The sequence below is a fragment of the Gymnodraco acuticeps genome, unplaced genomic scaffold (genome assembly GCF_902827175.1).
Source record: "Gymnodraco acuticeps unplaced genomic scaffold, fGymAcu1.1, whole genome shotgun sequence".
Taxonomy (NCBI): domain Eukaryota; kingdom Metazoa; phylum Chordata; class Actinopteri; order Perciformes; family Bathydraconidae; genus Gymnodraco; species Gymnodraco acuticeps.
This window is the reverse complement of record NW_022990158.1, coordinates 1,370,719-1,393,441: the sequence shown is the minus strand read 5'-3', so window position 1 is coordinate 1,393,441 and position 22,723 is coordinate 1,370,719. Positions and strand designations below refer to the sequence as shown.

At 42.2% G+C, this 22,723-nt stretch overlaps 1 protein-coding gene across 8 annotated transcripts in view; it reads right to left on the bottom strand.

Moving 5' to 3' along the window:
* The window catches only part of il1rapl2 (interleukin 1 receptor accessory protein-like 2), a 608,994-nt gene that overhangs the window by 34,121 nt on the left and 552,150 nt on the right, over window positions 1–22,723 (bottom strand). For all 8 annotated transcript variants that reach the window (XM_034217408.1, XM_034217411.1, XM_034217412.1 and 5 more), the window contains one exon: window positions 14,743–14,888. In XM_034217408.1, coding sequence (XP_034073299.1) covers window positions 14,743–14,888 — 146 coding nt within the window. The remainder of the gene's footprint in view (window positions 1–14,742; window positions 14,889–22,723) is intronic.

The following is a 22,723-nucleotide window of genomic DNA, read 5'->3' as shown; positions in this document are numbered from 1 at the left end:
GGAGGCAGCTGTAGTGATGCTGGTCTGTTGGTCCTTGGTGGTGATGGCTCTGGTGAAGGCCCTGGAGCCACGGTAGATCTTGACCTGGGGGCCGGCACAGATGGATGTTCTGGCTGCTGGATAAACGCCGCCTGTGGGCCACTAGGCCCAGGCAGCTGTGAAACATCTCTGTAAAACAAATTAAAATGTAGGACAATAATTACAACTAATTTCATTGAAATAAAGTTCAAGTAAAATGTTGCTCAAGCACAAATAACCATGCACACATAAAAAGAAAGTTTGGGAGGTTGGAGAAGGAGTCTCTCTCTCACACACACTCACACACACACACAGGTATTTCCAGTTACTTTACATTGAGTATAAAATCACAGACACACAAATACATAGGCTACATCTGATTACAAAGTCTCATCTGTACAGGACGGTCAAATAATAACAGGCACACATATAAATAAATCTATGACAAAGTCTCATCTGTACAGAACAGTATAATAAAAATAATCGATGGCAAAAACATGTCACTGTAAATGTCTCCGTTGTGGGACGAATAAATGATTAATTTAATCCTCAACACATGTGATCTCAGTTTTACACACCAAAATAACGTTAACACAGAGTAAACGTTTGCTAATGGAGAGTCTATTTTGTCCAATAAAAAGTTCATGACTATCGATACAAAATATATATCAATAAACCTATTGTTCATTTTCGCGGTATTCCCCACACATTGCCAGTAAACTATTACTGTAATATTTACACTTACCCATGCCCAAATGCATCCTTGTTGTTGTCTTTGTATTCTTCTTCTTCAGAAGAGTGGAAGACTTCACGTTCTGAGGCTCTATCTTCACTGCTGCTAGCGAAAAAAATCTCTAGCGAAGTCGGCTACTGTAAAGTTTTTTTTTAGCCATTTTCTCTGTCTCTCTCCTCACAGACGTAAACTGATGGGAGACACATGGTTTATGTTTTGTTTACTTGGTGGGTAGGTCCTTAGAGATTTCTCGATGTCCATTGGTAATTTCAGACCATGATGGCTGCCGGCCGAGATTTCCTTGACGGACACACGAATCCACCAATCCACAGTGTAAAGTCAAGCTGCTTTGAGCGGCCATATTGGCTGCTGTGCCCTGGGCTGCTTCTCAGGTCGACTATTTTCATTTCCTCGGTCCTCGGTCTCACCGGAAGTTGATTTGCCGGCGCAATCTTGAGTACTGTCCCATGGCTCTTATTTCTGCCGGAGGACCGAGGATCGAGGAGCGATAATGGAGGAGCGATAATCGAGGAACCACCAGACCATCCTCCGATGAAATCCTCAGATACTCGCCCCGCCCCCTTACTGTGTATCGCTCACTGATTGGACGATGCAGTGCATGCACTGATCTCATGCTTCTTGACATGAGAGCCGTTTCCCAGCGGAGTGAAGAAAATACATGAACCTCACGGGAGTCACTCCTCAGTTTATACCGTGTTTTGTTTCAATTCCTGTTTCATTTAGTTACAAATATGTGATATATCTGAACAACAAAGTGGTCAAAAATCCTTTTATTCATTTGTTGGAAACATTTTCATGATCGCTTTTTTCGTTTTACATTTTCATTTATTGTCATTTCCAGCAGTCAGTCATTAAGTGCTATTAAAATGTTAATGTGCTACATATCCAAACAAACAAAGTGTGCAATCCAATGAATGTTAATCTAACTGGGTTTTGATAGATAACATATCTCTTTTTCTTCTCTCAATTATTTTATTTCTTTTGTGCACTAATCAATATTAATCAAACTATTGTTCGTTTATACATTTTAAGAATGGCGTTTATCTTTTTTGAGAATGAGTTCTTATTTTATTTTATTTATTTGGGTCTACAACAGATGATACAAATGTTTGTGTCAGTAAATGTGTACTAACAGAGGCGGGGGGGTGTGTGGAAATAACGGGGACAGAGCTGGCTGCTGTCAGACGATCAGCTGTGCAGCGTCATCACAAACGGACGTCGCTTCACGTGACGCTCCGGAGGAAAGGACGTCCCATTGCTCTTAAAACTCATTTCCCTGCTTCTCGTGGTTTCCTTGCGTCCCTCCATGCTTCCCTGGTGGGAGGGACTAAACGCAGGGAAACGACACAAGTGAGGGAAGCAAGGATTTCATTTAATCGACCTGAGAAGCAGCCCTGGTTACTAGTGATGGGAATTCCGGCTCTTCTTGGTGAGCCGGATCATTTGGCTCGGCTCACCAAGAAGAGCCGGCTCTTTCGGCTCCCAAACGGCTCTTCAGTTTACCACATATTATACCTTTTAATTAAATCAAATGTAGCCCTGTTTTGACTAATGATTTTTATGTGTACACATATATCACTTAAATTATTCAATACATCCTTTGTACTGAAGTATTCTCTGATACCACCCAATGAATGCATTGACTTGCTTGTAGAACCACGCTACACAAAACAGATAGCAACACCTATAAAAACTATTTAAAAAAAAGGGGCTACTGTATCGACCTATATAAATATAGTTTTTTTTTCAAAATACCAAAAAGATCCTGCATTTTAGCCATGCCTCATTTCGCTCTATTTGCTCTTTCCAGCGCTGTTTTTGCAGGGGGTGATTCTGTGAGCTGCAGCTGACCACGCCCCGCTGCAGGAGAGGGGAGCGTGCTCTGAGATCAGCTGCTGGGCTGTCAGAAGAGGGGGAGAAAAAGAGATCTCCGTCCTCCGTGTTTTATTCTTATAGAAGTAAGAAGAGAAGTAATGGGGCAGAAACCCTCCTTTTTACGCAGCGGTCCAGACTAGACATCAAACGGCGACACATATTCAGTTGCCAGTTACTTTGGCATTAGGGCAGGGATATCTAGATACTTTCCAAGGTTTGACATAATGAATTGTGCTACTTTTAAAACAAGCAACGATGTTTTCAAATCTGTAATCAAAAAGCTCCTCAAAAACACTATCGAAGCAGTTCCTGCCGTTGCTACGTTAGTTCAAACAGTAACAACGGACTACTTTTCTTAGCGGATGCATGTCAATTTAAATCAATACATACAACTATTTTTTAAATCAATAAAATCATTTTCTAAATCCATAAAAGCATTTCCATTAATATTGGGAGTCATGTCGTTACTTTGTTGAGAATGTGGCCATGTAATAAGCGGGATAATGTGCACATTGCATAATGTGCCTTCATGCCGATCTAGATCCCTCCGCAAAAATGGCTCGTTCGCGGGCGAGAGCCGGCTCCCGTCGTTCACTTAAAAGAGCCGGCTCTTTGCAAATGACTTAGCATTTTCTAAGTCAACATTTTTGTTTAGAAGACGGACATAAGGTCTGTGGTAATCACAAGCTTAAGAGATGTTTATGTTTGAATCTCTGAAGCTTCTATGTGTCCAAATAATGGCAGCTGCTAACAAATTATGAAATAAGACTTCCAAAAGTTGTCACGCAGAACATTAGCCACCTTTAGCTTAGCTGTTGTGATGTGGAGTCATGCCACCATGATGTAGTTTCATGAAGCAAAAAGTTAGCTTTTTATATCGCATTTAAACAATCGTAAAGTGGTGTTAAAATGTGCAGATTACCCTGCTTAATAAATCATGTAAGTATCATAAATGTGTGTTTGCCAAATCAATTGCTATCATCTAACATCCTATGGGAAAATTCCATTGGTTTGTGTCGAGGGAGCCAAGTAGTGCTTACTTCTGGGTTGACCTTCTAGCTTGCACTTGGCTTCTTTAATATGCAGTAGCTCGGTTTGGGGCCCTAACTTCCCTTCTCTTCCCAAATTAGTCCTCACTACACTTCCCAAATCTCAATTTTTTGCTTCTCAAGGTTCTTTATTTTGTCATACGAACATAGCTACAGAGTAGTTATGCCGATGAAAATCTTAGGTCACAGGCTTCTCCAACAGTGCAACACAATAACACAGATAAACAGAAAAATATAGTGCAAGTAAATAGTAAATACAAAAAGAAAAATAGTTTAAAAAAGTGCAATAAGAGTCGATAATGCAAGTTATTGGAATGATATATTAGAGAAATAGATAAATAATTACTAAGTAGCAGATGAATGTTATGGATGTCGTTTCAACAGTTCAGGTGTTTAACAGATGTTGTTTCAGCAGTTCAGTTGTTTAGCAGTCTTATTGCCTGTGGGATGAAACTGTCTCTGAATCTGGTGGTTTTAGTCCGGATGCTGCGGTAGCGCCTGCCAGACGGCAGCAGACAGAACAGTTTGTGGCAGGGGGTGATGGGGGTCTTTTATAATCCGGAGGGATTTCTTCCTGAGCCGCTGGGAGTAAAGGTCCTCCATGGATGGCAGCTCCGTCCTGGTGATGTTCTGTGCAGTTTTCCCCACCCTCTGTAAAGCCTTACGATTAAGGGCGGTGCAGCTGCCGTACCAGGCCGTGATGCAGCCAGTCAGGATACTCTCTATGGTGCACCTGTAGAAGTTGCAGAGTATCCTGGAGTCCATGTTGAACCTCCTCAGCCTGCGGAGGAAGAAGAGCCGCTGTCAAGATTTTTTGGTGATGGTGGTGGTGTGAAGAGTCCATGTCAGGTCCTCAGTGATGTGGACACCGAGGAACCTGAAGCTGCTGAGTCTCTCCACCATTGTGCCATTGATGGCAATGGGGGCGTGTCCCTCTCTCTGCTGCTTCCTGTAATCCACAATCAGCTCCATTGTTTTACTGACGTTGAGATGGAGGTTGTTATCCTGGCACCAAGATGTCAGGTTTTCGACCTCCTCTCTGTACGCCGTCTGTGATCTGGCTGATGACGGTCATGTCGTCAGCAAACTTCACGATGGTGTTGGAGCTGTGTGTGGCCACGCAGTCGTGAGTGAACAGGGAGTAGAGGAGAGGGCTGAGCACGCAGCCTTGAGGGGCTCCGGTGTGGAGGATCAGGGTGGAGGATGTAATGTTTCCCACCCGCACTGCCTGGGGTCTGCCCGTCAGGAAGTTCAGGATCCAGTCACAGAGGGCGCTGTTGAGCCCGAGGTCTCTGAGCTTGATGACCAGCTTGGAGGGCACAATGGTGTTGAATGCTGAACTGTAATCAATGAACAGCATTCTCACATATGTGTTCCTCTGGTCCAGGTGTGAGAGGGCAGTGTGGATGGTGAGGGCTATGGCATCGTCTGTGGACCGGTTTGCTCTGTAGGCAAACTGCAGGGGTTCCAGAGAGTCAGGGAGGGAGGAGGTGATGAATGATTTGACTAACCACTCAAACCACTTCATTATGATGGAGGTGAGTGCTACTGGGCGGTAGTCATTGAGGCTGGTGATTTTTGTCTTTTTGGGGACAGGAACGATGGTGGAGTGTTTGAAGCATGTGGGGACTACAGACTGCAGCAGGGACCTGTTGAAGATGTCTGTGAACACCTCTGCCAGCTGAACTGCACACACCCTGAGAACACGGCCAGGGATGCCATCAGGTCCAGGAGCCTTGTGTGGGTTAACCCTTTTAAATGATTTACACACATCTGCCCTGCTTAAAGCAAAAGGGCAGGGCTCCTGATCCTTCTCTGCACCCCTAGCCTGGCTGCTCTCAAATCGTGCAAAAAAACTGCTCAGCTCATCTGGGAGAGATGCGCACGCAGACACTCCCGCTCACCCCACGCTGCTCCTTTGTAGTCTGTCATTGTTCTTAGTCCCGCCCACCGGGTGTTACAGCCTTTGAAGTCAGATTCCACCTTGTCTTTGTACTGTCTCTTTGCACTACTGATAGCTCTCCGGAGTTCATACCTAGAAGTCCTGAACTCCTCCAAATCTCCAGCTCTGTGCGCGATAGTGCACGCTTTCAGCTTAGTACGCACCTCGCTGTTTATCCAGGGCTTTTGATTTGGGAATGTTCGTACAGAAACCTTCAGTACCACGTCATCGATGCATTTCCCAATGTACCAGATCACTGTATCCGTGTGTTGATGTTATTGTCCTCAAACACACTCCAATCCGTAGATGCAAAGCAATCCTGCAGAGCTGAATCTGACTCCACACTCCATCGCTGTACTGTCCTTGTTACCGGTCTGTCCCGTTTAAATTTCTGCCTGTAAAAAGGCAGCAGTGAGATGTGGTCTTATTTGCCGAAGGGAGGGCGAGGGAGAGCCTTATATCCATGTCGAAAAGGGGAATAAACATGGTCCAGTATGTTTCCCCCACGCGTCGGGCAGCTGATGTGTTGATAGTACTTCGGCAGGACATTCTTCATGTTAGCGGTGTTAAAATCCCCGTTCACAACGAACGCCGCCTCTGGCCGTGAAGTCTCGGTCTTGTCGATAATCCCAAACAGCTGATCGAGTGCTGTGTTGTTGTCGGCGAGCGGCGGAATATACACTGCTATTATCACAACAGATGTGAATTCTCTCGGCAGGTGAAAAGCCTGGCATGTGATCATGAGGTGCTCTAAATGAGCGGAACAGTCCGAAGAAATAATCCCCACATCTGTGCACCAGTTGTTATTAGTCATCACACACACACCGCCACCTTTACTTTTCCCGACTTAACAGTCCTGTCCTGGCGAAAAATAGTGAATCCGTCAGGAACAATGGCGGAGTCTGGGATAGCGGGGTTGAGCCAAGTCTCAGTGAGAATTAACACGTTACAGTTCTTAATGTCCCGTTGAAAAGCAATCCGACTTCTGAGTTCATCTAGCTTATTTTCAATCGATTGAACATTAGCCAGAAGAATACTCAGAAGAGGGGGTCGGTTTTCTCGTTTCCTCAGTCTGACCAGCAGCCTGGCACGGGACCCCCGCTTTGTCTTCCTCCTGCGTCTCTCAGGTAGGACGGCAGGAGGCAGCCATGGCAAATCTCCATTGTCTGTCGGTGAGTTATTGTCCACAAAGTGTCTGATGTGAAGAAGTTCCTCTCTGCTATATTGTATAGCAGAGTTGGTGCGGTCGGCTTGCATGTTACGAACCATGCTAAAAGCAAACTGCAAAAAGTAAATAAACACAAACAAAATACGAAGAAGGGCAAAGTTGGAGAGGAGCCAAAAGACAATGCGGCCATCTTTCACCGGCGCATTCTATGAAGCAAATACGATTGGAGTCTATTGTTAGCCCTAACTCGACATTCACAAACCTTTGAGTGACATGAGAGAAACCATGTCCTTCTTGTCCCTGTCTATTTTTCTGTCTGTCACTTTCTTTCAATCCCTCCACTCTCCTGACAGCTCTCTCTCTCCATGTTTTCTTTCGAGTAAGACTCTTTTCATGATGGCTGAAGGCAGCTTTCTGCTCTGTCGGTTACAATAAGTGGATGTTTATGGTGTGTGTACTGAAGGTGAGTGTGTGGCTGCAGTACACACACCACTGTGAGTACATGTGTGCAACATAGATGCATCAACCCATTACCTTGGGTCACCGCATGGTGAGAGCACACCCTAATTCAATCACACACACAGTGCATGAAATCAAGCTTTAATAACTTGTGCTAACTTAGGGTACCTTGTTTAGGCTGTCGTGTTGTGTTCAGGCGCCCAAATGTGACCATATTAGTTTCAAGGCTTCAGGCCAGGAGGCGCCGTCCCTGTCTGTTGGCTTGTTAGTCTGGTTAGTGAACTTGCACAAATAGGAGCCTATAGGCTACTAGAGGTGAACATTACAAATGACTTAGCACATGGTTTTGTTTCAGTTCAATTTAAAAGTTATGGTAACTGAACTGTAGTTAGTTCATACACATCACTGTTCACTACGTCATGACTATCTTTAGCTCAGTCTATGTTAAGTTAGTCTGTTGCTGGTTCAACAGTTTTGTCTTTTTATCAGGAGGCGTGTGGCGCAGTGGATAGAGCCTTGGTGTTGTGATAAGGGGAGCACAGGTTAGAACCCCACTGCAGTCAGCATGTCGTTGTGTCCCTGAGACACTTCACCCCAAATTGCTCCTGGGGATTGTCCACAGTATTGAGTATGTAAGTCGCTTTGGATAAAAGCGTCTAACAAGTAATGTCTTGGCTGGATAAGCACCGTTTCCTTTTTTTGTTCCATAGTTCTCTATTTGTAAATATAATAAAACCAATTAATTGAAAACATGTACAATAACATGAGAAAATGCACTTATAACATATGTATAATACTGATGTATATGCTTGCCACCAATTTAGACATAAAACATGTTATTTAAGTCACGGACGTTCATTTTAAAGATTTATCAAAACCAAATGTAATCCAGTAGAACATGTATTTTCCTCAAAATATAATTAATTTCTGTTGTAGTGTTTGTCTGTGTTTGTTTAGCCCCTTTTTTCTATTCATTAGGGCCTGAGCACGAAGTGTGCGAAGACCTATTGTAATTGGTAGAATTCTTATTCTCCATGCTCTGCAGTTTCGACCTGTTTTTGAGGGGGTTACGACACTTTTCATGTAGCGACATTTGGCAACGCCGGCAGGACGGGTGCAACATTTTACATTCTGGATTCGATGGGTGAAACATTTCCAACATGCTCTCCAGCGCCACCTGTGAAAATTCAGTTTTCGAAAAAATGTTACATAGTCACAGCCAGAGATGGGGTCGTTACTAAAAAAAAGTAATATATTACATATTACATATTACTTTTAAAAAAAGTAATATATTACACTACTTCGTTACTCTCTAGATAAAGTAACTCGTTACTTTACTCGTTACTTTACTCGTTACTTTACTCGCAGGGCCGGCCCGCCCCTCCCTACAGGCAGATCACGCAGACTGCGGCGCACCTACAGTGTAAGCACGCCACATTAAGGAAGACATAACACAAGTCTTTCTTTTTATATGCTCTAAAATAGGCTACCAGCCACACAACAAGCTAACAGTCTGTGAAACGTCAAGACACTAATTAATGAAACCAGTTCAAGACGCATTATTCTTATCATTCTTTATGAGCGCATAACGGTAAGGTATCTAATTACTTATTTATTTAGTATTCCATAACTTAGTAACAGAGATGGTCAAACTAAAGTGGTAGAGACATGGCAGAATTCCTACAATGAAGCGGGACATTGAACTGTTCACCCGTGAGAGGGCGATCAACAAAAGAGAGCGAGCGGCCCCGTTGAGGGAGTTTACAGATGAAAAGACTCAGCCATGTTTATGCAGCACTGCACGTGGAGATGTGGTCTCGCAAATCGCGCAGATTACATAGGCCTACATGTATATAAACCGATATAAACCTGCGGCGGAAACCCCTCTTGTCTGTCAGTGAGTGTGATTATTTTATAAAAGTAACGAAGTAACGCGTGTTGGGGCAATGTTAGTAACTGTAGTGTGATTACTGAATTATAAAAGTAACGCGTTACACTACTCCGTTACCGACAGAAGTAATATTATTACAGTACACCCAACTCTGGTAACAGCGTAAATCTGACGGACCTGAAATGTTGCACACTTATTCGGGTGGAGCGGCTCTACATATTATCCTCTCATATCCCGAAGCTCCGCCTACTTTTTGTTGTTGTTGTAATTAGCATAATGTCAAAAACAGTGAAATATTAACTATAATTTCAATTTGTAGCTTTTCAACACCAAACTAAGTGTACAGCATCAATGGAGGGTCAGACACATTACCCTAGAAAAAAAGCACGACGTGTTGAAAAATGTGGCCGAAATCAATCGCAACGTATTAGCAAAAAGGTGTGGCCTAGACATAAATGCTCCTAATTAATCCGAAATGTATCCAAATATCACAGTTTTCAGTGGATAGGTTCAGTCTGTCTTGGGAAATAGGCACAAAAAAGCATGTTCATCTTGGACGATAGGGGGTGCCAAAAACACATGTATACCTCAAGAACGGATGGACGAAATAAATATATTTTGTCATAGATATACTGGCAGGATGAGTATTAACAGAGATTTAAAGTGTCGCAACCAATGATGGATGTGGGCGTGTCCTATTCAGTTTTTTCTCGAAATCGAAGGGTCTTTGCTGAGATTAATGTTTTTGTATGCATGGTCCTTCTATAAATAAATACAAACAAACAAAAACACATACGGACACATAACTTTATGTTAAAAGGAGTTACGGCCTTTAAAATCAGAACACGTGACAACCCACAACCTTTTCCAGACTGAACACTTTTTTTTTTACGTTTTTGCAAATACGGCTCAGTAGCGCCCCCTATTGTGCGGTAGTCACATATAGTTTCTCCGAACTACCCGAAACTTGGCACAGACATTCCTCATGGAATTGCGGACATATTTCAAAATGGCTTCCGTTATCCCCGCCCCCCATGAAGTTTCAAGCGCATTTTCACATACTTCTCCTAGGGAAATGATCGGAAAAATTCCAAACCAGGACAAGATCTACCCATATCCAATGTGATGCTAAATTGTGAATGAATAGTCGCCTGCTCAAACGGGGAGCTTGTAAGCTAACGGAGAATGTGCCATTTTTGACGATTTAAATGTCACAAAATTGCTAAAATGAATTTGACGCAAAACTTGGAACACACGTCACAGCCCACAACCTTTTCCAGACTGTACAAACAAATCGTATGTTTTTGTACACCAAATCAGTAGCATGCCCCTATTGTGCGATAGTCACATATAGTTTCTCCAAACTACCCGAATCTTGCCACAGACATTCCTCATGGAATTGGGGGCATATTTCAAAATGGCTTCCATTAGCCCTGAAAAATCGGCGTTATTCATGCATTTCAAGCGCTTTTTCGCAAACATCTCCTAGGGAATAGATCGTAAAAATTCCAGTCCAGGACCAGTTCAGCCAATATCCAATATCCTGCTAAATTGCGAATAAAATAGTTGCTAGCTCAATGGGGGCGGACGTAAGCTAACAGAGAATATACCATTTTTGACGATTTACATGTCGCAAATTACTCCAAACTACTCGCATATGGTTGTTCCAATATGCACGAGACGTTGTATACACATTGCTCTTATGATTGCGGACATCTTTCAATTTGCTTTCCAGTTGGCCCGGCCCTCAGAAAGTCGGCCATTTTGAAAAATGTGCAGTTTCCATGCCTGTTCTGCACATTTTTGCTAAGGCCTCCTGGGGAAATGGCCGGAACATTTCCATTCCAGGACAAGTTCAGCCCATATCCAATGCGATGCTACATTGCAAAGGAATAGTCAGTCGCTCGAACGGGGAGCTCACAGGCTAGAATGTACAATTTTCCAACATTTAGATGTCAGATAAGCTACTCTGCATTCCACATTATCTGTCACACACACACACACACACACACACACACACACACACACACACACACACACACACACACACACACACACACACACACACACACACACACCACACACACACACACACACACACACACACACACACACACACACACACACACACACACACACACACACACACACACACACACACACACACACACACACACACACACACACACACACACACACACACACACACACACACACACACACACACACACACACACACACACACACACTGCTGGCAATGATGTTGAGTGTTAGTCCAGCAGATGGCACATGCAATTACAACAGACACATATACACTCCATAACACACACATACAGCTCTTAAAGCATATAATATATATCAGGCTACGGCCCATGTATATGTTATGATGTGAAGCACTATTTGCTTTCATGAAACATATCAACTGTTTATTTGTAGATATCTACTAAAGCATACAAATAAAGTGTGTAATGTAGGCCTGTTACTTATATTATTGAGAGATATATATTATACACACTGTTCTGCTTTCTGCACTGGCCTCAGCAGCTCTTCTCACTGTAAATGTCGGCTCACAATTAAAGCAGTTGTATTAAAAACATACATAGCCTAATATCCAGAGGAGATGCGTTTATTGAGTAAACAAACGGTCAAGGGCAGAAAGTATGCACAACCCACTGCACCACACGCCACGGTTACTGCTCCTCCAGACAGCCTCCGCGATAATCGATCGTCGACGAGCCTTTACAGAAATTTGTTTTCCTTTGAGGCGGCGTGCCCACATACGTTTCCGGGTCGCTGCCGGAGGACCGAGGAGTCCGGGACGCGAACATTTGGGAAATTACGAACGGCTCATTTCGGAGGACTCGCGTGCGTCTGCTTGACACCGGGACGACCGGCGACCCTCCCCTACAGGCGCTCGGACGCGAAGGCCCGCCCACAACTGTGTGCACGTCTGTGACAGCAGTTTTAATTATGTGTGTCTTTGTAGTCACTTGCTGTCTCTTTGTAGTTGGTTTGTGTCTCCCTGTGTTCTTTTGGAGTCTCTTTGAAGTAGCTTTTAGTCACTTAAATGTTTTTTTGTCTCTTTTGGGTAATTTTGAGTCCGTTTGTGGTTGTTTTGAGTCTCGCTTTGGTCTTATTGAGTCTCTTCGAAAATGCTTTACGTCACTTTTAAGTTTTTTTATGTCTATTTGTAGTCGTTTTGAGTCCCTTTTCAAGTTGAACTAAGGTTTCTGTATACATGTGTCTGATCACACAAACATAAACACACACAAATACACATTTCTGTACTAATCCAGTACATTACGGTTATTAAGCATTTAACAACTTATGTGGTAACTTGCCAAAGTGCTTTGTTTTGACGTTCATCACTACAATAATCTAAAGGAGAAATATGAACGTTACTTTTTTACTGAAATTATCAAATAAAGTCAATATTGACAGTGTTTACTGAGTTGTGTGGGGTTTCTTAAACATTTAATAACACGTTTGAATGATGGCCTAACAAGTTTATAATAAATACATTTGTATTTATTTTTAAATCTTTTCATACAATCATACGTGTTTGGATTCATGTGGATTAATACGTGTGGACCGGAGGACGAGGGTGACAAGCATAAGTTTCACTTTATTTTTATTTTTAAATTCTAACCTTGGTCATGAAGAATATATTTCTCTGTTGTCCATGTTCATAAAGCATACAACGACACCATAAGAGCACGGTGGAGAGTCTCTAGATGCGCTTAGAGTAGTACTATAGTAATGTAGAAAACTGTAGTTTCTTCACAGCAGACGCACATTTATGACGTCCGCTGGCGCATCATAAATACGTCGATAGTGTAAGTGCAGTCGGATTCTCAAAGCACCACAGTCTCTTTTCCTAAGTCTTATTGAATTCTCCTATCCACTATTCCTTAACCCTGTGACGTTGTATACAGAGGTCAAGGAATAGTGGATAGGAAAAGACGATAGGAGCTGATTTTTGGAAAATTCGACTACAACCCCTGTCTTTATCTCTCTGTCAGCATCTATTATTACCTTGTTCTCCATTCACTTTCCTAATTCTGTCTCCCGCCACCTGTTTATCTCTTTCCACATTCCCCCCTGTCCCTGATCCTCTGCATCATGTACATTTATTTTATATAGCAGGCATTCACGCGGCCCTCTTTTCCACCAAAATTCGAGGTAACACAATTAATCTCCTCCTCTGGCAATGTTTATTTTTGTGTTTCTCCGTGTCATGGCCTCTGACTCAAACCGGCCCGTTCTCTCTGCATTATCAGATGGATAACAAGATACTGCAGGACTGCTGCAAATGTTTTACAAAGGGAGCTGTGCCCTCATGCATTTGTCAGCTGAATATTTACAGTATAACTAAGAGAACCTGTTCTATATTTTGTCTCCATCTGTGCTGCTCTTTTTACCAGTCTTTCTGGAGATCTCCTGTCGATCATCTTCTAAAGTGGGATCTTTTCTTTTGGACCTCTTGGTCTGTCTGAGAGTCAATATATTTGATATCATTTTTTTTTGGCTGTTTGGGATGAGCTAACAAAATGGTTAAAAATAATCTTTGGAAGAGCTTTTATTTCTCGCACTTTTCATGATGGCCATTCACATCCACAAATATTTACCGGGCCATAAAAGTAACATCAGTTCCTGTGCTGGCGGGGTTTTCCTTTATAACAGAATCATAAAGAGAAATTGAATATGTCGGAGAGCAGACATAGATTTATATTTAGCTTGTCAGGTTCCAAAATGAAGCACTGCTTTGGGGAAAACACACCATGAAAGCTTTCAATACAGAACTTTACTTCTTACTTACTGACAGTTAATTATCTATAATTAGAAATATGCTTCCACTTAGTTAATGTTTACCCTGCTTAGGGGAATAGTTTAGGAAAATAAAATGATTGGGCAATTTACTTATTGACCTTATTTCCAATAGATGGATATGCACATTAATGCAGATGTAGTATCCTCTTTCATCCCCATTTTCAGTTGTTACACTTTCTATTTTCACTGTTCTGTGAGTGAGGCTAATGTGTAATTGTCTTAAACCTGCATTACTTCTAATGACCAGCAGGGGGGCGACTACAGTGGTTGCAAAAATAAGTCTGACTGTATAGAAGTCAATGAGAAAACTACCCTATCTCTCACATGATATACTATGTATAAGCATTACTATACATACTAAAAGACACAAATTAGTGGGCTGTTTGTGGAGAGTATGTTTTGTTTTTGAAATAGATCAATTCACTGCTATCAATGCTAGCTAGCTAGCACTGGTGCTAGCTGCTAACTTTTTCCCATTTAACATTCCCAGTCCTTGTTGATTTACTTTAGCACTAGAAAGTAGATTTTGGTGATGATAATGTTGGTTAACATACAAGTGCAGATACAAATACATATGCTGCTGTTCTTTATTTAGATGAGCAATTAACTTGCAAGCTGTCATTGATCTTTCACTCAATTAGATGTATTGTTTGAAAAATCAACATTAATCTGACGACGGCTGATTTTCTCTCCATTGGAGTCCCTGATTCTGCTTCAAAAATTGTTGGAAGTAAAGAGAAAGAAAAAGTGATCTACCTTTCTTCTGCAGTATAGCACTCCCGCTGCGCCTCCCTATGTGGTTCTCCACATAACAGGTGTAGTTGGCCAGGTCTGCCTCATCCACAGCATCGAAGGTTAAGGAGAGCTGCACCTCCTTCTCTCCTAAGTGCTCCCTCAAAACTCTGGACAAACACATAAAGAGAAGACAAAGTCAGCAGGGACATCAATTAACACATTTTCCAAACTTTTAAGAAACAAGGAGAAATAAAAAACTTGATTAGTACTTCAAAAAATAAACATGAGAGGAAAGGAACTGGGAGAAAAATGTGTAAATCTTAGAGACAGGTGGAGGTCCATGTCTCACTCCTTCACTCCACAAAAAACTGCATAAAGAAGATAAGTGAAAAGGAATAGCACGGTTGAAGAGAAACGAGGAGGAGAGCAGTTTAGAGCAGATTAAAAAGGAGGCCAGAGGGAGCAAAGAGGCATGTGTAGAAAATATTGGTGACAGCTGGAAAAAATACTCTCCTTATGGCGAGGTTATACTCCTCTAAAAGCCTGCGAGGAAAAGAGGAGGTGGGGGAAAGTGGGTGATCTGATGTTTGTGTTATGAACTCTAACCCTAAATTAAGGTCAGATTTAGCCACACCAAGAGATATCCAGGATCATACTAACTGCGCTGACATAGCAATTGTGTCGTCATCACAGAGATGGTCCAGTAGAATCACAGCTTGCGAAAAAGTCTCCTCAAAAGTATTGTTAAGATAAGCTAATTTTTGTTTTTTGTTGATTATCAAGTAAGTAAATATCAGTTTCAATTCCACGTACATCTTAGAAATTGAATGCAAGATAAATCACAATTTCACATGACAAGAGGCATACATAATTTCAGAGATAGTAAACAGAAAAGTGTTTACTATCTCTGAAATTATTTAAGCATTATTTTAAAAGCCAGTGTCTTGTGAAGTCAGCGGCTATAAATCGAGTATTCACAACTTGAACTTCGGAGGAAATTGCCATAGGGACAGGATCAGAGAAAATTAGTGTTAGGAGAGTGAACTTAGACAAATACATTTTTGGGTTGAATGGTAAGACAGACCTGTAAACAAATCCACACAGGAAATTATCAGAGTGAAGACTGAACAAAAGTGTGGGAACATCTGGATTATTTTTAAACAAATAAACCAAAAAAAGGGAATGAAAGGAGCAAGTCAGCATTTGATGACCAAAACAGAAGATTGAAGGGGGTAGTGAATATACTTTTTGCTAGCTGAGTCCAGCCACAATTAAGTAACTGTGCTCTTTGGCAGTTTGGTTTGAATTGAAAGTGACTGGCCGTACCAGGAGACAGCAGGGTTTTTGAAATAATGAGCATATCCCTTGAAGAAACAGTGTCAAAAAAAGCCCATACAGGCCACAGGGTTGTGTTTCCCACTCTTTACATCGTGCTGGTTTGACTCTCCTTTGACTCACAGTGGTACAGACTGGCCAGATTCTACAACACATAGGGGATTGAACCACAAGAGAGTTGGCATGGTCCAACCATGGCAAGCAGAGATGAGGCCACATGTAGTACAGATGTAGCCAACTAGATGTCCCACCACCTACCCAATACCAGCCAGAAACCTATCTAATCCCAATGTCTGGTAATCTACACCATGAGGGCGCTTCCTTTACAAATACACATAAACAGCTAACTGGGTAAACTTTGGTCTTTGTTTAGCCCTTGGTGGAGCCCCTCAGGACTGTATGCTTAGCCCTCTCATCTACTGTTCACATACAACTGCGTGGCCACACACAGCTCCAACACCATCGTGAAGTTTGTTGATGACACGGATGGCGTACAAAGAGGAGGTCAGAACCCTGGCATCTTGGTGCCAGGATAACAACCTCCATCTCAACGTCAGCAAAACCTAGGAGCTGATTGTGGATTACAGGAAGCAGCAGAGAGATCATCAATGGGACTACGGTGGAGAGAGTCAGCAGCTTCAGGTTCCTCAGTGTCCACGTCACTGAGGACCTGACATGGACTCATCACTGAGGACCTGACATGGACTCTTCACACCACCACCATCACCAAAACAGCTCGACAGAGGCTCTTCTTCCTCCGCAGGCTGAGGAGGTTCAACATGGACTACAGGATACTGTGCAACTTCTACAGGTGCACCATAGAGAGGATCCTGACAGGCTGCATTACATTGTGAATTGCACTGTTGAGGAACCTGCAGTCTAAGTTATTCATACATTACTTAATTAAACCATAGTTTTGTATATGTTATGACAATAAAACCTTTGAGGGATAAGTAACACATTACTTTTACAATTTTACTCCTAAATGCATTTATTTATATAGTCTTTTGTTAGAGTTATGTTTACACCATTTGCTATTGATAATGAATTATACTAAATGTTGTATTTTGGAAAAAAAGAACATTACAGCCTATTATTTAATCTTGTTTAAAAAATATATAAATATGTTTGTCCCGGGCCATACAGTACATTTTATTATGCCGTCAGTTTTTCAGTTAAAGCCACAGCATCAACAGTTATTTCTGGTATATTAATTATTTCCCTCACGTGTTGCCTTTAACACACCAGATTTTATGGAGAGAATGTTATATAATTATTAACCAGAGGCATGTTTTCTTGCTATTTTATGCATCAAAACAACAAACTGTTCTGTGTCTGTGTTAGAAGCAAACACCTTCTAATCAGCTGTATATATCATATTTGATATGAGTTTCAATGTGGCAGCTTCCATCACTGCTCTGGTGGATCGATCAGCCATTGCAGCTAGTTTCCATATAATGCAGCTCGTTTCCATATAATGTATCAAGGGGGCATAACAAGTCTGACACATATTCACTATGTCATCCTGGGGGTTTTTCTTTTGGAAAGTGCCGTCATCTTACCTGCTACAGCCCGACCAAAGAAGGAACGCCCAAAATGATAGGCTACATCTGTAGAACCATATGGTTCTGTTGGCAACTCACCATGAAAAATAATCATATTTTCCTTAAAGGCTTGTCAACCTTTATATTCCAAATAAACAGTGATTAAGCTTTTGAATATACTTTTGTTAAGTTATAGCAGTCATATTTAGACAATTATTGGCGATTGTCATAGGTCATCCAGACAGTCACTAACAGAGGATGGATGTGGTACTGTAATATCAACGGATCCCTTCAGTGTAGCTGTAAATTATCTCAAATAAAAATAACTGTTTACCATGCTGCTAGTGCTCAACTGGAAAAATTAAGACATACGTTGTTGAACCGGAAGTTGGAAAAGGGGCAGGGACAATTATTTGGATTTTGTACCTCTACTGTGACATGTTTACACGCTTTAATGTTCAAAAAGTTATTTATTTTTCTCATACTGCCTGTGTTGCAGCACCTCTTTTCACCCTCTGTCTGTATCGACCAGGTGCCAAATCATTTGCATGCATCTTAAAGGAAGCTTTGAAAAGATCTGAATGAGAAGTAATTCCTTCCATAATCCCCCAACGATCCCAAACGAGTCAATCTTGGGTTGGATTTCAACTGATGGCTAGAACCCTCACCCTGCCTTTGGTGAGGAGGCGTGTGCTTCGAGACAAAAATATTTACTCTTTCTTAAATTTGAACACGACCATATTCATGTTTTCAATTCACCTACTTATGTATGTGCTTCAATCTCTAGGGATCTAAAACGCTCCAATTAAAACTAAAACTTGCAAACTAAGGTAGACAAGTGTAGACACAATAAATTAATAATCTACAATGAAACAGATACAAGATCTGAGTAAAAAATACATTAAAACAGTGGGGCTTTCACAACAGTTGGATTGAATTTCAAGAAGGTAAAGAAGCTCTCCACACCACTAAACATATGGGCCAGGGATGCCTTGAAGTGAAAATATGAAGGAAGCACTGGCCCAAAGGGAAATATTGTAATTACGGATTCATTGCACATGAACGAACCATGGACTATCATAGCTGAGATGCAGACATGTTGAGCAGATGGACCGAACTGAAGCTGTGCCACGACTGCAGTAAGACTCATATGTATATATTATGTAGGTGGATTGGAATATTTTGAATAAAAACACTTTAATTATTGGTAAGTTATTATTATATCTTCTAAAGACAGAGGCAGGTTTTCAGTTGGTGAGTAGAGTTAAAACAAAGTCTGTAACTTCCTGTCTGTCACACATATTCACTCTCTCTAGGTGGTGTAATATTTATGCAGTTCTCAAAGATTCTGCACTGAAACAAGAATCGGTAATTACCCGTGTTCACATTGTCATGGAGGCCCCGAGACAATATAACATATAATGCAAACAGCCAGGGCAGGAACTGTCAAATGGCCAGTGCTGCAGCGGGATGGGAGGTGGGAGAAAACGTGCACAGATTAATGTGCAACACAGCGGGTCTGTCTGCTGTGGTGCAATTGTAGAATCTGGAGTAGTGATGTGATTGGATCGAAGGTGGCCGGAGGGACCGGACTGAGAGATGAAGAACTCATCAGGCAAAGGTTAATGTAATACCACAGGGCATGATTAGTTTCAAGTTTAAACACTCAAGTACACTCTATCACACTATTTTTCCTGGGAGTGAACATTTCCAGAGGCCAATGAGTTTCTTAGTGGCTACAGAGACAATCGTTCAAATAGAGAAGCTGGGTTCAAGCCCCAGCAGGTTAGGGTTAGGGTAAGCAGCCCTCCTGCTGAAGTCCCGCCAGCTCCGGGGCTGCTGTGTGGCTGACACTGACCTCTGACCTCCCTGTGGATGGAGCAAGGGGAGAGGTAAAAGGATGTTCCTTTAGGGAGGAATATAAATTCACATTAGTATTGGTGGGCTGAGTTGATGACATTAAATATATCAGCTTTTGGGTAGGAGAGAACCATTTGTCTAGATCAGGGGTTGGCAACCCCTGGTACACGTGCCACCATTGGCACGCAACATCGTAACCAGTGGCACACTAGGAATAAGTGGAATAAGTGTGCAAAATATTATAATTGTATTTTCGGATCCTGAACGAGACCGCCGCCAGAGCGCGTCTCCCCATTACCTGCAGAAGGAAGCCATGCACGCAACGCAGCCCCGCTCTCTTTAACTCCAGGCGACTTTCTGCCGCTTTCCTCCGTGGTGCAGCGCTGATCGTTTCACCACGGAGGAAAGCACTTCACAAATTGCAGTGGCCTACCCATAAGGAGCTGTACAAATGCCTCAGTTATTGCATGGCTGTGTCTTTAGTTGAAAGCCCAGTGGCGATCTGCTCATCTCTCATCGAAATAACATGCTACACATGTGTGTTCTGGAGAATCACAGAACGGACGGTCGTCCTTATTATTATGCTGTTTAAACCAATTATTTAAATGTGTTTGTTAAATTCGGCATCATGTAAGTTAGGGATGCTCTGATCGATCGGCCGCTGATCGATATCGGCCGATACTCACTCTCTGCCGATCGATCGGTGCTCTCTAAAAATGCCGATTGCGAGAGCCGATCACATGACGTAAAATACATGACACTTTTCTCTGTGCGCGGCAAAACAAGCTCGCCAAAATGGCTTCACCAGTCTGGCAGTATTTTAAGGTGTCCGAAAATGACAATAAAATAGCGGTATGCAACGTGTGTGAAGCAGAAATCCTGCAGCTCCACCTGCCGGTACGGACCGGCAGAGTTAGACCTAACACACTTAGCTATTTTATCTACCTCTGGAACAAGCTAAACTAGTAATAAATATATTTATTCTTTACTGTCGGGTCACTCATTACTGGATCAGTGAGCTGCATGAGACAATACTGACAGGCTGTCAGGAGAGAGAGAGAGGGGGAGAGAGGAAAATAAAGTGCTTCCGCTCATTTCTCCCATGTTATTATCCAAAGTTAATGTAAACTTGAATATGTACTTCATTTGAATGTAATAATTGTTGTGGAAATATTTTCCAAGGCCCATAACTTTGACCCAGTGTATCAGTTCAAACTGTCCTGACTGAGCACAGGCACCTGTAACCTTGGCTGCTGTGCTCTCAGTGTTTTGTCTCCCTGTTCCTGCCTGTTGGCGTCAGCTGATAGAGGTGTTATCATTCTATCTTGTTATGCAGCATGTTGATGATGCTCTCTGAACTAGCTAAATACATGGGTCTGGGGTGGAGTTCTTCAGAATTGACGTGGCAACTCTACCGTGAAGTCAGAACCTCTGACTCTTGGACTTGTGATGTGAATCCTCCGGCCGTTAACTCCAAATAAACCATCATGTGTTTGACATCAAAGCTACTGCTCTTCCCGTGTCTCCTTCCTGAGTCGGTGACTCCCACTGCATAGCTACACAGAAGTTTCCTCTACAATAATTATGTTGGTTGTTGTTTGTGGAAGCGCCAGTGAATGAGCCCCATTAACTGAGCCCCATTAACTGAGCCCCATTAACTGAGTTTTAAACATCACTTTAAACAACACGTTCTCACTCCCAACCCGTCACATGTTGACGGTCGGTCAGGGCCCCTCCCTGTCACCCTATTACGCACAGGGTACCCCTTGAGCGTCAGTTTTCAACGGGCAGGGCGTCCAATAGACCTCCCATAGCAACACATCCTCACTCCCAGGTCGGCCTATGTTGACGTTATGTCAAGTTCCCTGTCGGCTTTTTCCAACGCAAGGGGGGGGGCCTTAGCGTCCATTTTCAACGCAAGGGGGGGGCCCTTAGCGTCCATTTTCAGCTTTCCGGGATGTCCATATGCTTCTATAGACGCTCATGGAAGCACGGCATTCGTTTGTGTCGGCTGCCCTTAAAGGCAATGTGAGCGTCCATTCTCATTGGATAACGGAGAATTGTACACCCGGAAGTAAGTATTCCTCTTACTGTCGATTGAGTTTACAGTGATATCTGCACTACTCATCGACTAAAAAACACCAGATTATCCTTGTTAATTACACAACATTGATTGGTTTAAATTGTGTGCAATGCTTTTGTATTTTTCCCATTCGATTCGGAGAAAACAAATGTTTTTTCTGAGTAAAGGATGGCAGAAGACACTAGACTACCCAGAATCCCCAGCTATCGTTTGGACTACACCATGTAATGTGCTCTGTTTGACAAACCCCGCGATAGTCCTCAAGCTCTGTGATTGGAGAGTGTGCTCTGAGGGTTACACCAAGCCTCGAACAGCACTTGAAATGGGATGGAACCACGCAGACTGTCCAAAACTGGATTTGAACGGGTCCACCGCGTCCCCCCTCCCCCACCCTGTCCCCAGAACTACAAATGCTGGCTATTCTGTTTCGCAACATGTTCTCTATCTATGGCACGTCTCTACTGGGAGTTGTAGTTTTAAAAGACGTTTTCGTATTTCCCATAATAAGAAGTTGCCAGTATTAAACTGTGTACATCCCTGGAGGTTTAGGGGATAGGAAACACTCACATTTAAAACATATAATTAATAAATGGGTGAAAATTGCTTGTGCCCATAATGGGCAGCATTAATATATATATACACACATGCCAGCTAAGGTCAGAAGAGCTTTATTTAACAGCTGGTCTTATGTTTGTGACCCCTGTTGTTAATTGATAACATTACATTACATTACATTAATTGATAAGCCTGAAACATGCACTTGTTAAGGTTCAGAGGCACATTTTGCAAATATGGCAGTAGCCATCGATCAGCTTAAGATAAGATATACTTTATTGATCCCAAGTTGGAACATTTGCGTTACATCAGCATGTGTAACAGTTAAATATGCAGTGGTGTTTATTTGTAAATAATTTAGTATAATCACACAAATTCTGTGTTTTATATTCAACAATTCTGTGTTCTTTATTTATTGATTGTTCAATACCTGACAAGGTCGGAGATGAAATATCTACATACATCTTATAAGAGTATAATACATTATGTATAATATCAGTTGAAATAAGTGCTTCAACATAGTTAACATTACTGGAGGTACGCACAAATATTGATAGATGTCTTGTAATGCACTATTGAGGAACCTGCGACCCAAGTTTTTCATTCAATGCATAACTACACCATA